The sequence below is a fragment of the Physeter macrocephalus genome, chromosome 4 (genome assembly GCF_002837175.3).
Source record: "Physeter macrocephalus isolate SW-GA chromosome 4, ASM283717v5, whole genome shotgun sequence".
NCBI lineage: Eukaryota > Metazoa > Chordata > Mammalia > Artiodactyla > Physeteridae > Physeter > Physeter macrocephalus.
The window spans coordinates 67,094,382-67,107,077 of record NC_041217.1 but is presented as its reverse complement, the minus strand read 5'-3'; the positions used below and the strand labels follow the sequence as shown (position 1 = coordinate 67,107,077).

At 41.7% G+C, this 12,696-nt stretch overlaps 1 protein-coding gene across 1 annotated transcript in view; it reads right to left on the bottom strand.

Annotated features, from left to right (window-relative positions):
• Nucleotides 1-655: 655 nt before the first annotated feature.
• SH2D1B (SH2 domain containing 1B) overlaps nt 656-12,696 on the bottom strand; it is a 27,742-nt gene continuing 15,701 nt past the window's right edge. Inside the window, exons 2-4 of the mRNA XM_007109769.2 lie at nt 4,745-4,808; nt 2,319-2,484; nt 656-693 (exon numbers count right to left, since the gene is read on the bottom strand). Of these exons, the coding sequence (XP_007109831.1) occupies nt 656-693; nt 2,319-2,484; nt 4,745-4,808 (268 nt within the window). The remainder of the gene's footprint in view (nt 694-2,318; nt 2,485-4,744; nt 4,809-12,696) is intronic.

Here is a 12,696-nt window from a genome sequence, read left to right as displayed (position 1 = left end):
GCATGAGTGGGTCAGGGCTCTCACCATGACCAAGAGCAGCACAGGCAGGTGCAGAGAATGTGTTGGCTGTTTTGGGACGGCTGGGATCCTAATCTCTTGCTGATGCTGTATACTTGTCCATCACTCCAGGGCTCCCCAACTCCACTGGACATAACCAGGCTCAGCAGAGAGGCTGGGGCATTGTGTACCCTTCTGCTTAGCCACTTGTTTTATAGATGAAGAAACAGAGAAAGAGGAAGAGGTTTGTCTGCAGTCACAGAGCCAGGACTGGAACTCAGGCTCCTAACTAGCAGCCAGCGCTCTCTCTTCTCTCCCCTCTGGTCACGTGGTTGAAAGGGGGACGTCAACTGTGAGGTAGTGGTGGCACCTTTAACAAGTCAAGGAGAATAGGTTCAGGCTGTCCTATTGCAAGAAAGAAGAGTGAGAGGGGAAAAGGGGTTTCGAAGCTGCTCAAGGTGTATGCATGGGAGGGGGACCAGGGGGAGTGATTTCTCTGAGGCTGCTGGACAGAACATCTTCAGTCACTCACACCAAGAGAGTCTAAATTGTCCGCTGAGTTTGGCCTTGCAGACCTACACCAACAGGAGAAGCAGGGTCGCTGGTGAGAGCTATCACCCCATCTCTTCTATAAGTGCTTTGTCCAGTCTCCTTATCTTCAAGGTAAGACATCCACATAATCGCTGTTACTGTTCTCTGGGGGAAAAAAAGCAGAAGACCAGCCATGAGGCTCAACACCCAGGAGTCACTCTGACCAACACCACTCAAGGGAAAGACTTCCCCCCAGGCAGAGGGTGATCTTGATGCCACATCAAAGTGACACCTTCAAGGGCTGGGGTACCACAGGGAGCTCTCCTGGCAAAATAGGGGGTCTGTTTATAAGTCGAACATCAGAGTTTCCAGGACCAGATGCCTCCACTCACCAGCAGAACACCTGTGCCTCCCTCGGAGTGAGAACACCTAAGGCTTGTTCTAAGGAGGCCAAGGGAAAGGGAGGAAGAAGATGAGCTAATGGGAGGAAGTTCCCACTTTGGTAGCTGAGGATTTGGGAGCTTGCTCTGCCAAGGCTGACCAAGCGTGGACAACTGGTATGGTGAGACTCTCGCCCAGTTCTTGGGGACGAACTCTAAAGGGTTCTCCTGTTGGAATTTGTGGTTATTTGATCATCGCTGAGACAAATCCTACCACCACCCCAAGCATCCTGAGCAACTCATCTGGGTTTGCCTGAGGACTGCAGCACAGGTACACCCCTGGGTTTCTACTCTGCCCCCTTTTATTCTTCTTTTCTATAAGTTACGATAGAAAATGGCCATGGGACTACATCTGCAGCTGAACCTATAGGAAGCGGGTCTGCATGGGTCACTTCTCCTCTGGGTGCACACTCCTCTACGTGGGGGAAGGGGGACAGAGAAGATGGTAGAGGAGGGTTTTGGTTTTTTTTTCCATAATTAAAAAGCCACGCTTTGTCTTGTTGGGGAGGTGAGAAGTCTGCTCTGGCAGTCTAAAGGGAAACTTTGCTATAGACAGAGTACAATGGGTGTGGGGTGATTTCAGGCTCCCCAGAACTCTCTGTCCTCTGCGCTTCTCCCTAGCTAGCACTTCTGTTCCCATCCCCATCACCTACCCACTGATGACTGAAATCCCTTTCATGGGGCTATCACCACACATCCCACCTGGAGAAGACAGGGTTAAACTGTAAATGTCTCAGGAAGTCTGAGTTAAATTCGAACTATGTTGTAACTGACAGATACTAGATTCTCTTCTGAGAGCAGACTTGCAGGGATGTAAGCAAGAGTAGATGCTTGGGATATGATCTGGATTCTCCTCATTCAGATTTACTGACCGTCTCTCCTTTTCCACCAGGGCTTAATAACTTTTGGGGTGTATCTGAAATAATTATTCCCCTAACACTATATAAATGAATGCTTAGCAAATATGGAGAAAAATGTAACAGGATGAGGCTTGGGGAGAGGGTTGCAGCAATTTTCTTATTTGAAAATTCTGCTTGTTGACCATCTATTCCCAAACGTGTGTTGTTTGCACAAGGTCACAGAATGAGTTTGAAGTCAGCTCTTGGAGAGGGCTCAGGAACCACTCTTGCTCCCCGGGCTGTCTAAGCACAGAGAGCTCTATGTGTTTGCCACCTCCAGGAGCTCGAAGGCACCACTTCCCAACAAAATGGAAAGTGCTCTTCATAAGATGAAGCTTTTTAGAGCTCACAACATAGAAAGGGGCAATTATCTGTATCGGTTCTGCAAAGTAGGCCAGTGGTGGAAATGGGACTAAGGTTCCTGTCTGGCACCTGTGTGAAAGTTTTTTACCATAAATGCCATCCAGCTCTATCTTCGATCTTCTCCATCTCAGGCAGGGACAGGTTCTCTTTATTGGCCTTAAAAGTTGAACCACCAGCCCTTGATTTGCTTTTTCAAACTTGTAGATCAATTCCTCTAGGTTTGGAAAGATCTGTCTTTGAGTGCCTTCCACGGTCTGCAAAATGCAAGGAGATGACTCATCATCGTGCAATTGTGTGTGAAAGATGACACTTCTCAAAACAGTGGTTTTCAGGGCTGCCTCGGAGCGGTGAATTGAAAACAGGTGGCCGACACTTCTTGTGTGGGAGCTCACACCGTACGCAATACCCAGAAACCCTCCTTTTTAAAACGGAATTCTGACTTGAGCTACTCTGAGTAAAGAAGATTAACAATCAAAGGTCCCCACCTCAGTCTGCAGTATCGAATGAGCCCCCATTCTTGGCAATTTGGGGACAGTTCTTGTAGGTACACTGTGGAGGGTACCCCTCTAAGAGCTTATGTCAGAGTTGTAGGGGACTAATACGGGAGGACTTCTGATGGGAAATGCAAAAAATATGCAACTTACATACTTGATGAATTCAGACTCTCCATGAGAGGAAAACAAGACAAAAAAGTCCCGATTTAAATTGAAAATGGGAATATCAACATGACTCAGGTAAATTGTGAATAGTTGTTTGCTCTTTACCACCTACAAACAAAGTACAATTTTCTAATATAATCTTATAGAAATAATTTAAAAACACAAGAGCTTCCCTGGCTCTTAGGTATTTGATTTTCTTAATGATCACTGTGGTTCTCTTAGGACCACAGTGTTGGTCTAGAGAGGGCTGGTGACAGGAGGGCTCTGTGACCTGGAGGGTGGTTCACCTCCATGACAGAGATGCAGGCTGACATGGTCTGCTCTACGAAAGGCTGTCACTTCAGCCCAAGGCAGCATCCAGCACAGGCCCTGATACAGAGCTTCTCCTCAATGAAATGCCCCTCTGTGTCTGTTATAACTGATTTGGATGCCTCTCTGTTTTGTTCAGACAAGAGACAAAACAGGATATTAAGGAATTATGCAGAATTTTCCAAAATATGCACAACAAAGAAATAAATGTTTTAAAATATGTTGCTTTAAAAGCTGCAAAAATATTTTTTAAATTTCCATATATAACCTTCACCCATACCCCAAATGTTAACATTTTATTGTATTTGCCTTTCATTCTCTCTCTTTCTAAATATATATGTGTGTGTATATATATATACGTATGTATTCTTTTTAAAAAAAATTATGAGAGTAAGTTGCTGACATGATCTCCCTTTGACCTTAAATACTTCGTATTTCCTAAAAAGCAAGAACATTACATATCCACACTAAAATGAGGAAATTAATCTTTTTTTTTTTTCAGGTACATTTCTAACTAAATGAACTGACCTGACCAAAGACAGTTTAGAATATCAATGGCCATTATAGGGAACTTTTTTCTTTAAACATCTTTATTGGAGTATAATTGCTTTACAATGGTGTGCTAGTTTCTGCTTTATAACAAAGTGAATCAACTATACATATACATATATCCCCATATCTCCTCCCTTTTGTGTCTCCCTCCCACCCTCCCTATGAGGAAATTAATCTTGATGCAATACAATTACTAATCTACAGACCTTATGCAGATTTTGTCAATGGCCTCAATAATGTCCTCTGTGGCAAAAGAAAAATTACATATATTTGTGTGTGTGTGTGTGTGTTTGTGTGTGTGTGTGTCTGGGAATCATTGTATATTCTAATCTCTTTGAGATAGTCACAATGAACATTAGCATATTGAAGATTCTGAGAAATCCTGCAGTAAAAAATTCTGCTTAACCTTTATGCAAGTGTTTCAGAAATATTATTTCAGGAGTCTATGTTAGTAATTAAAGATTCAATGACATTTATTATATTCTATTTCCTACCAGAGAAGTAACTTCAAAAGAAAAAAGTTTTTTCTGCTTAGCTCTCAGTAAACCAGCAACATTAAAGAAATCCCTAAATTGCCAGTTGACTGATGCTCCCCTTTGCATTTTCATACAGCTATGGTGTCCCCGAATGTTGACTTCCTAAACATTCGGACCTCTCCCCACCTTCCCTTTCCACTCATCCTGTTCGTTGTTTAGTCTTATAATTTGACAGTAGTCTTATATGGAGTTCAGGTTGGTATATTTGACCCCTGGAGGAACTTTGTGCCTCTACACTTTTGAACAACAGCCTTGTTTTTCTTGAAAATGGAACCCAACTCTAGTGCATTCCTATTTCTCTCAAAGACAAGGTTAACTACTGATCTGATTCTAACTCTCCGCAGTGCTTCCCCGTTTAGAATGCTTCTTCATGGCATCTCAGGTTCAAGAGATGTTCTCAGGTTTTTCTCCCCCCAGCTTGTGTTGTTTTTGTTATAGGAGTTCTTGTATGTTCTTACCTGTATATTGTAATACCCATGTTTCTCTTTGAAGATTCGGTATGTGTAGACCACATTTTTAAACCTGTAGAAAGATGACTGTGTGAATCACAATGTTCTTATATGCAAATCCAGGTAACATCTACCACTGTATTTTGTGTGCAATGCCTTTGTCAATCTTGGATCCCAAAAAGAAACTGATCATTTTCAGGCCTTCTCATCTGTGGGAATTTGAAAGAGAGGTTTTAAAATGGAGACCTTTATCCTATGGTGGAAGTCTGGGCTGTAGCAAAGAGAATAAGGAGAGAAATTTTACAGTTTCCGTTGTCTTGGTATTTCTCTCTAGTTTTTTCACTTCGCCCTAAGTTGATACAACATACAAAACACCATCAAACCATTCCTGTGTTGTTTATTAAGTGACAGGTCATTGACCTCATTAGAGATAGTTAATGTAACTAAAATAGAGAAGGTTGGGAATTTTGTGCAAGGAAGTGATGTATTGTGCTCTTGTTCCTCACTGGAACAGGAACCACTGGGTAAGTAATCTAACTAGAATTTAGATAACAGACTCAATCAAGCAATTTCCAAAACAGGAAATAGTATACATTACCATATTTCTTCAATTCCAAGATGTCATCAATTGTAGGATACAGTAAATTTAATAATAGCTTTTGAGGAGAAAAATGCATACATTAAATGTCTCAATCAACTGTTAACTATGTTCTGATTCCAAAGAAATATTAAAATGTAAAAAATGAGGATAAAAAACATTGACATGAAGGTCAAATTATCTGATCGCTCCTCACCCCTTCACTTGTACCCAAGCCAAAGAATCAGATGACCCATCTTTTGACTGAATTGAGAAGGCAGATAGCTATAGCTTTAAGGTACAGGAGACGTCATTGCTGATTGTCTGGAGGCTTTGACAATTGCCTTCAAATCCCAATCCTTTTTGTGGGGTTTCCTGAGGCCAGAAGAAGCTAGTGGGTGTCTTTAAATCACATGACAAGCAACAAAAAGTTTTTACATGAATGCTTGTCTATATGTGACAAATTAAAGTATTCCACAGTCTGGGAAGAGGTTTCACAAGTGTCTTTTCACAGAAGTATTATTCAAATCAGGATCCAAACAAGGTCCATACACGGCTTTTGGTTGCTCACATGGTTTCTTGAAACTCAACTATCATATAGCCTAAGTTAAATTCTTAAATAAATGACTTTATTTTTAATTACATCGTTGTATTATCAGCCTAAGAAAATCTTTACTAGAGGAGTTTGAAAGAATAAAACAAATGGAGGTTCTATATTAATTAATCCAAAAGCCATGTACTTCAAGTTAGAAAGACGGACATTGCTCAAATATAGTCTTATTCTTTGCAAAGTATTTTTAATGAAATAAGCCACATTACAGTGATGCTTCATAAGAAATTGATTTACTAAACTTGTGATACCTATATGCATTTATTTTGGAATGTTTACCCCAAAAAATGCTGTAAGAGATTACAGAGCAGTGAAATTAGTATCTACTTTATACAACTGCAATATTATTGGGTCAACATAAAGACTTATTGTAATGCCTCCTATTCTAATCATTATTTTATAGATGCCACTTATAAAACTTTTAAAAGGTACATGATTTTTCAGTGTGCATTTACACTCAAGGCAGTTATAAAGACCATGTTTCCCCTGGGCCTTCTGCCCCTGTCACCACAGTGAGGAGGGAGCCCCTCTTTATCCCCCAGCACTCACAGTCTTGTCTCCACCCTCTGCCTGGAATCCACTGGGCTAATCTCATCATGTCCTTTATCCCTGTTTGTTAGTCATTGCAAGAACCCCAGTCTCTCAGGATATCTTTTCTCCTGTTTTCTAATCCTACAAGGCTCTGTATAGCCTGTATTGTGTCCTCTCCCCAGCTCCTGAAATCCTTCCATGTGTTCTCTAGCACTCAATGTCTGCCATCATCAAAGTCTCCTATGTCTTCAACCTATTCTCTAATCATTCCTGTCACCTTCTCACTCTCAGGGAAACCTGGCCCTGTCCCACGGACACTGCTTCCCCGGGACCCCACTAAAAGGCTGCTGCTCTCTCCCCACTGCAGGCCTGGAGGGGAAGCCCGTGTTCTTGCTTTTGCAGCTCTTCAGTGTTGTTTCGCATCTCCAAACCCTCAGCTTTGAGCTTCACGTAGATCACATCACCTCCTACCCAATCAAGATGTCACTATGCTGACAGCTCCTCAGCTCTGTGTTACTGCGACTAATTTCTCCAGGATTTAGCTCCTAGCTCACTGTCACTGTCTTCAGTACTATTCCTGACTCAATTGTTGGCAATTTCAATTCACATGTAGATTATCCTTTAACATCCCAATTTCTCAGTTCCTCGAATTCCTCTCCTTCAATAATCTTGTCTTCCAACTACATCGCCTTCTCACTCCCATGTTCATAACCAGGACTGGCTACATAATTTGTGGGGCCCATAGAAAAAATGAAAATTTAACACCCCTCTTAAAAAATTATTAGGAATTTTGAGATGGTGACAGCAGAACAGTAAACCAAGTGCAGGGCCCTCTGAGTGTAGGGCCCTGGGTGTCTGCATAAGGTTGCACGCCATGAAGCCAGCCCCACTCATAACTTTGACCTTGTAATTGCCAATATGGGTAACCCTCTCATAATGTGAATTTCATGAATCCCACTCTCTTTCTCCTGCTTCCGTCTTTCCAGATCCCTTCCCCAACATTCCCTTGACCCCAGAGACTTTCCAATCCATTGATGCTACCACTTTTCAGTGTTCTCACTCACATGTCTTCACTCCCTTCTTTACCCAGTTTAGATTGCTTGTCAACCATTACAATCACTCCCTTCAACTCCTTTATCATCTTTCACTTTATTTCCTTAATTAGCAGAATCCTGATTAAGCCCAAATCTCTACAGCTGTATGTGGCTGGGAGACACAGCCATGTTCACTGTTCTCTCTTTAAATGAATGACCACAAACCTCAAGTGGGCTCTTAATGCCTCCAGGTGATCATTTATTTTCCTATTCTCCTCAACAATGATTCTACACCATTTCCTTTCTTCTTAAACCTTCAGTGTCTCATTCTTAACTGATGATTTCACCAAAAAGATTAAAACAATCAGAAGAGAATCTCCAGATTCCCATCACTATAATAGCATAATAGCATCTACACGCATAGACTCTGCCTTTATTACCGTAGTTGAACTTTGCATGCTGCTCTGCCAAGCTAATCCCTCTTATTTCCACTGGTTGCCATCCGCTTTCATCTATTCAAGGACATAATTCTAGCAATTTTTCCTCTCTCTCTGATGTCATTATTATTCTTTACACAACAGCCAGGGTGTTCCTTTTAAAAACTGTGGGTCAGATCATGTCACTCCTCTGCATAAAAATCTGGTCTAGTCAATTTTGAAAAAGAAAAATAAAACTGGTGTGTGTGTGTGTGTGTGTGTGTGTGTGTGTGTGTGTGTGCGCGCGCGCGCACGCGGTGGGGTGCTTCTGTCTTAACAAGTCTTAAGTCTTCTTATAATGCTATAATTAAGATAGTGAGAGTGAAGTAAGTCAGAAAGAGAAAAACAAGTACTGTATGCTAACGCATGTATATGGAATCTAAAAAAAAAAAGTACTGATGAACCTAGTGGCAGGGCAGGAATAAAGATGCAGACATAGAGAATGGACTTGAGGATGCGGGGAGGGGGGAAGGGAAGTTGGGGAGAAGTGAGAGTAGCGCTGACATATATACACTACCAAATGTAAAACAGATAGCCAGGGGACCTTCAAGATGGCGGAGGAGTAAGATGTGGATATCACCTTCCTCCCCACAAATACAACAAAAATACACCTACATGTGGAACAGCTCCTACAGAACACCTACTGAACGCTGGCAGAAGACCTCCGACTTCCCAAAAGGCAAGAAAATTCCCACATACCTGGGTAGGGCAAAAGAAAAAAGAAAAAACAGAGATAAAAGAGTAAGGATGGGAGGGAGCTGTGAAGTAGGAAAAGTTTCCACATAATAGGAAGCCCCTTCACTGGTGGAGATAGGGGATGGGCGGCGGGGGGAAGCTTCAGAGCCACGGAGGAGAGCGCAGCAACAGGGGTGCAGAGGGCAAAACGGAGAGCTTCCCGCACAGAGGATCAGAGCCGACCAGCACTCACCAGCCTGAGTGGCTTGTCTGCTCACCTGCTGGGGTGGGTGTGGGCTGGGAGCTGAGGCTCGGGCTTCAGAGGTGAGATCCCAGGGAGAGGACTGGGGTTGGCTGCATGAACACAGCCTGAAGGGGGCTAGTGCACCATAGCTAACCAGGAGAGAGTCTGGGAAAAAGTCTGGAAATGCCTAAGAGACAAGAGATCACTGTTTCGGGGTGCGCAAGGAGAGGGGATTCCTTCACTGTCTGCCCGCAGAAGTCAGAGCACCACCTAAATGAGCTCCAGAGATGGGCGTGAACTGCAGCTATCAGCTCAGAACCCAGAGACAGGAATGAAATGCTAACGCTGCTGCTGCAGCCACCAAGAAGCCTGTGTGCAAGCACAGGTCACTATCCACACACCCCCGGGAGCCTGTGCAACACACCACTGCCAGAGTTCTGTGATCCAGGGACTGGTTCCCCGGGAGAACACATGGTGTGCCTCAGGCTGTTGCAATGTCACACCAGTCTCTGCCACCGCAGGCTCGCCCCACATTCCAATTATAACTACCGTACCCCTCCCTCCCCCCGGCCTGAGTGAGCAAGAGCCCCCTAATCAGCCTCTGCTTTAACCCTGTACTCTCTGGGTGGGAACAGATGCCTGAGGGTGACCTACATGCAGAGGTGGGGCTAAAACCAAAGCTGAACCCCAGGAGCTGTGTGAACAAAGAAGAGAAAGGGAAATTTTTCCACGCAGCCTCTGGAGCAGAGGATTAAATCCCCACAATCAATTTGATGTACCCTGCATCTGTGGAATACCTGGATAGACAACAAATCATCCCAAAATTGAGGCGGTGGACTTTGGAAGAAACTGTGGGCTTTGGGGTTTGCTGTCTGCAACTGATTGTTTCTGGTTTTTATGTTTATCTTAGTATAGTTTTTAGCACTTGTTATCATTGGTAGATTTGTTTATTGGTTTGGTTGCTCTTTTCTTTTTTTAAAAATTATTATTAAAAATTTTTTTTATTTTAATAATTTTTTTATTTATTATTATTTTTCCTTCTTTTTTTCTCCCTCTTCTTTTGAGCCATGTGTCTGACAGGGTCTTGGTGCTCTGGCCTGGTGTCAGGCCTGAGCCTCTGAGGTGGGAGAGCCAAGTTCAGGAGATTGGGCCACCAGAGACCTCCTGCCCATCGGCGAGAGCTCTCCCAGAAATCTCCATCTCAGTGTTAACACCCAGCTCCACCTAATGGCCAGCAAGCTCCAGTGCTGGACGTCCCATGCCAAACAACTAGCAAGACAGGAACACAACCCCACCCATTGGCAGAGAGGCTGCCTAAAATCATACTAACTTCACAGACAACCCAAAACACAACACTGGACGTGGCCCTGCCCACCAGAAAGACAAGATCCAGCCCCACCCAACAGAACACAAGCACCAGTCCCCTCCACCAGGAAGCCTACACAGCCCAATGAACCAACCTCACCCACTGGGGGCAGACACCAAAACAACAGGAATTACGAACAACCTGAGAAATGGAGACCCTAAACACAGTAAGTTAAAGAAAATGAGAAGACAGAGAAATATGCAGCAGATGAAGAAGCAAGGTAAAAAGCCACCAGACCAAACAAATGAAGAGGAAATAGACAGTCTATCTGAAAAAGAATTCAGAGTAATGATAGTAAAGATGATCCAAAATCTTGGAAATAGAACGGAGAAAATACAAGAAACATTTAACAAGGACCTGGAAGAACTAAAGAGCAAACAAACAGTGATGAACAACACAATAAATGAAATTAAAAATTCTCTAGAAGGAATGAATAACAGAATAACTGAGGAAGAAGAACGAATAAGTGACCTGGAAGATAAAATACTGGAAATAACTACCACAAGGCAGAGTAAAGAAAAAAAGAATGAAAAGAATTGAGGACAGTCTCAGAGACCTCTTGGACTGCATTAAATGTATGAACATTCAAATTACAGTGGTCCCAGAAGAAGAAGAGAGAAAGAAAGTGTCTGAGAAAATTTTTAAAGAGATTATAATTGAAAACCTCCCTAACATGGGACAGGAAATAGTCAACCAAGTACAGGAAGTGCAGAGAGTCCCATACAGGATAAATCCAAGGAGAAAAACGCCAAGACACATATTAATCAAACTATCAAAAATTAAATACAAAGAAAAAATATTAAAAGCAGCAAGGGAAAAGCAACAAATAACATACAAGGGAATCCCCATAAAGTTAACAGCTGATCTTTTAGCAGAAACTGCAAGGCAGAAGGGAGTGGCAGGACATATTTAAAGTGATGAAAGGGAAAAACCTACAACCAAGATTACTCTACCCAGCAGAATCTCATTCAGATTGGATGGAGAAACTAAAACCTTTACCAACAAGCAAAAGTTAAGAGGATTCAGCACCACCAGACCAGCTTTGCATCAAATGTTAAAGAAATTTCTCTAGGCAGGAAACACAAGAGAAGGAAAAGACCTACAAAAACAAACCCAAAACAATTATGAAAATGGTAATAGGAATGTACATATCTATAATTACCTTAAATGTAAATGGATTAAGTGCTCCAACCAAAAGACATAGACTGGCTGAAAGGATACAAAACAAGCCCCGTATATATGCTGTCTACAAGAGACCCACTTCAGACTTAGGGATGCATACAGACTGAAAAATGAGGGGATGAAAAATGATATTCCGTGCCATTGGAAATCAAAAGAAAGCTGGAGTAGCAATTCTCATATCAGACAAAATAGACTTTAAATAAAGACTACTACAAGAGACAAGGACACTATATAATGATCAAGGGATCAATTCAAGAAGAATATATAACAATTGTAAATATTTATGCACCCAACATAGGGGTGCCTCAGTACCTAAGGCAAATGCTAACAGCCATAAAAGGGGAAATCAACAGTAATACAATTAGTGGGAGACTTTAACATCACACTTTCACAAATGGACAGATCATCCAAAATGAAAATAAATAAGGAAACACAAGCTTTAAATGACACATTGAACAAGATATACTTAATTGATATTTATAGGACATTCCATCCAAAACAACAGAATACACTTTCTTCTCAAGTGCTCATGGAACATTCTCCAGGATAGATCATATCTTGGGTCACAAATCAAGCCTCGGTAAATTTAAGAAAATTGAAATCATATCAAGTATCTTTTCCAACCACAATGCTATGAGACTAGATATCAATTACAGGGATAAAAAACTGTAAAAAATAAAAACATATGGAGGATAAACAGTACGCTATTAAATAAGAGCATATTTTTATCAAGAGATCACTGAAGAAATCAAAGAGAAAATAAATAAATACCTAGAAACAAATGACAATGAAAACACGATGACCCAAAACCTATGGGATGCAGAAAAAGCTGTTGTAAGATGGAAGTTTATAGCAATACAATCCTACCTCAAGAAACAAGAAAAATCTCAAATAAACAACCTAACCTTACACCTAAAGCAATTAGAGAAAGAAGAACAAAAAAACCCCCAAAGTTAGCAGAAGGAAAGAAATCATAAAGATCAGATCAGAAATAAATGAAAAAGGAATGAAGGGCACAATAGCAAAGATCAATAAAACTAAAAGCTGGTTCTTTGAGAAGATAAACAAAATTGATAACCCATTAGTCAGACTCATCAAGAAAAAAAGGGAGAAGACTCATCACAGAATTAGAAATGAAAAAGGAGAAGTAACAACTGACACTGCAGAAATACAAAGGATCATGAGAGATTACCACAAGCAACTATATGTCAATAAAATGGACAACCTGGAAGAAATGGACAAATTCTTAGAAAAGCACAATATTCT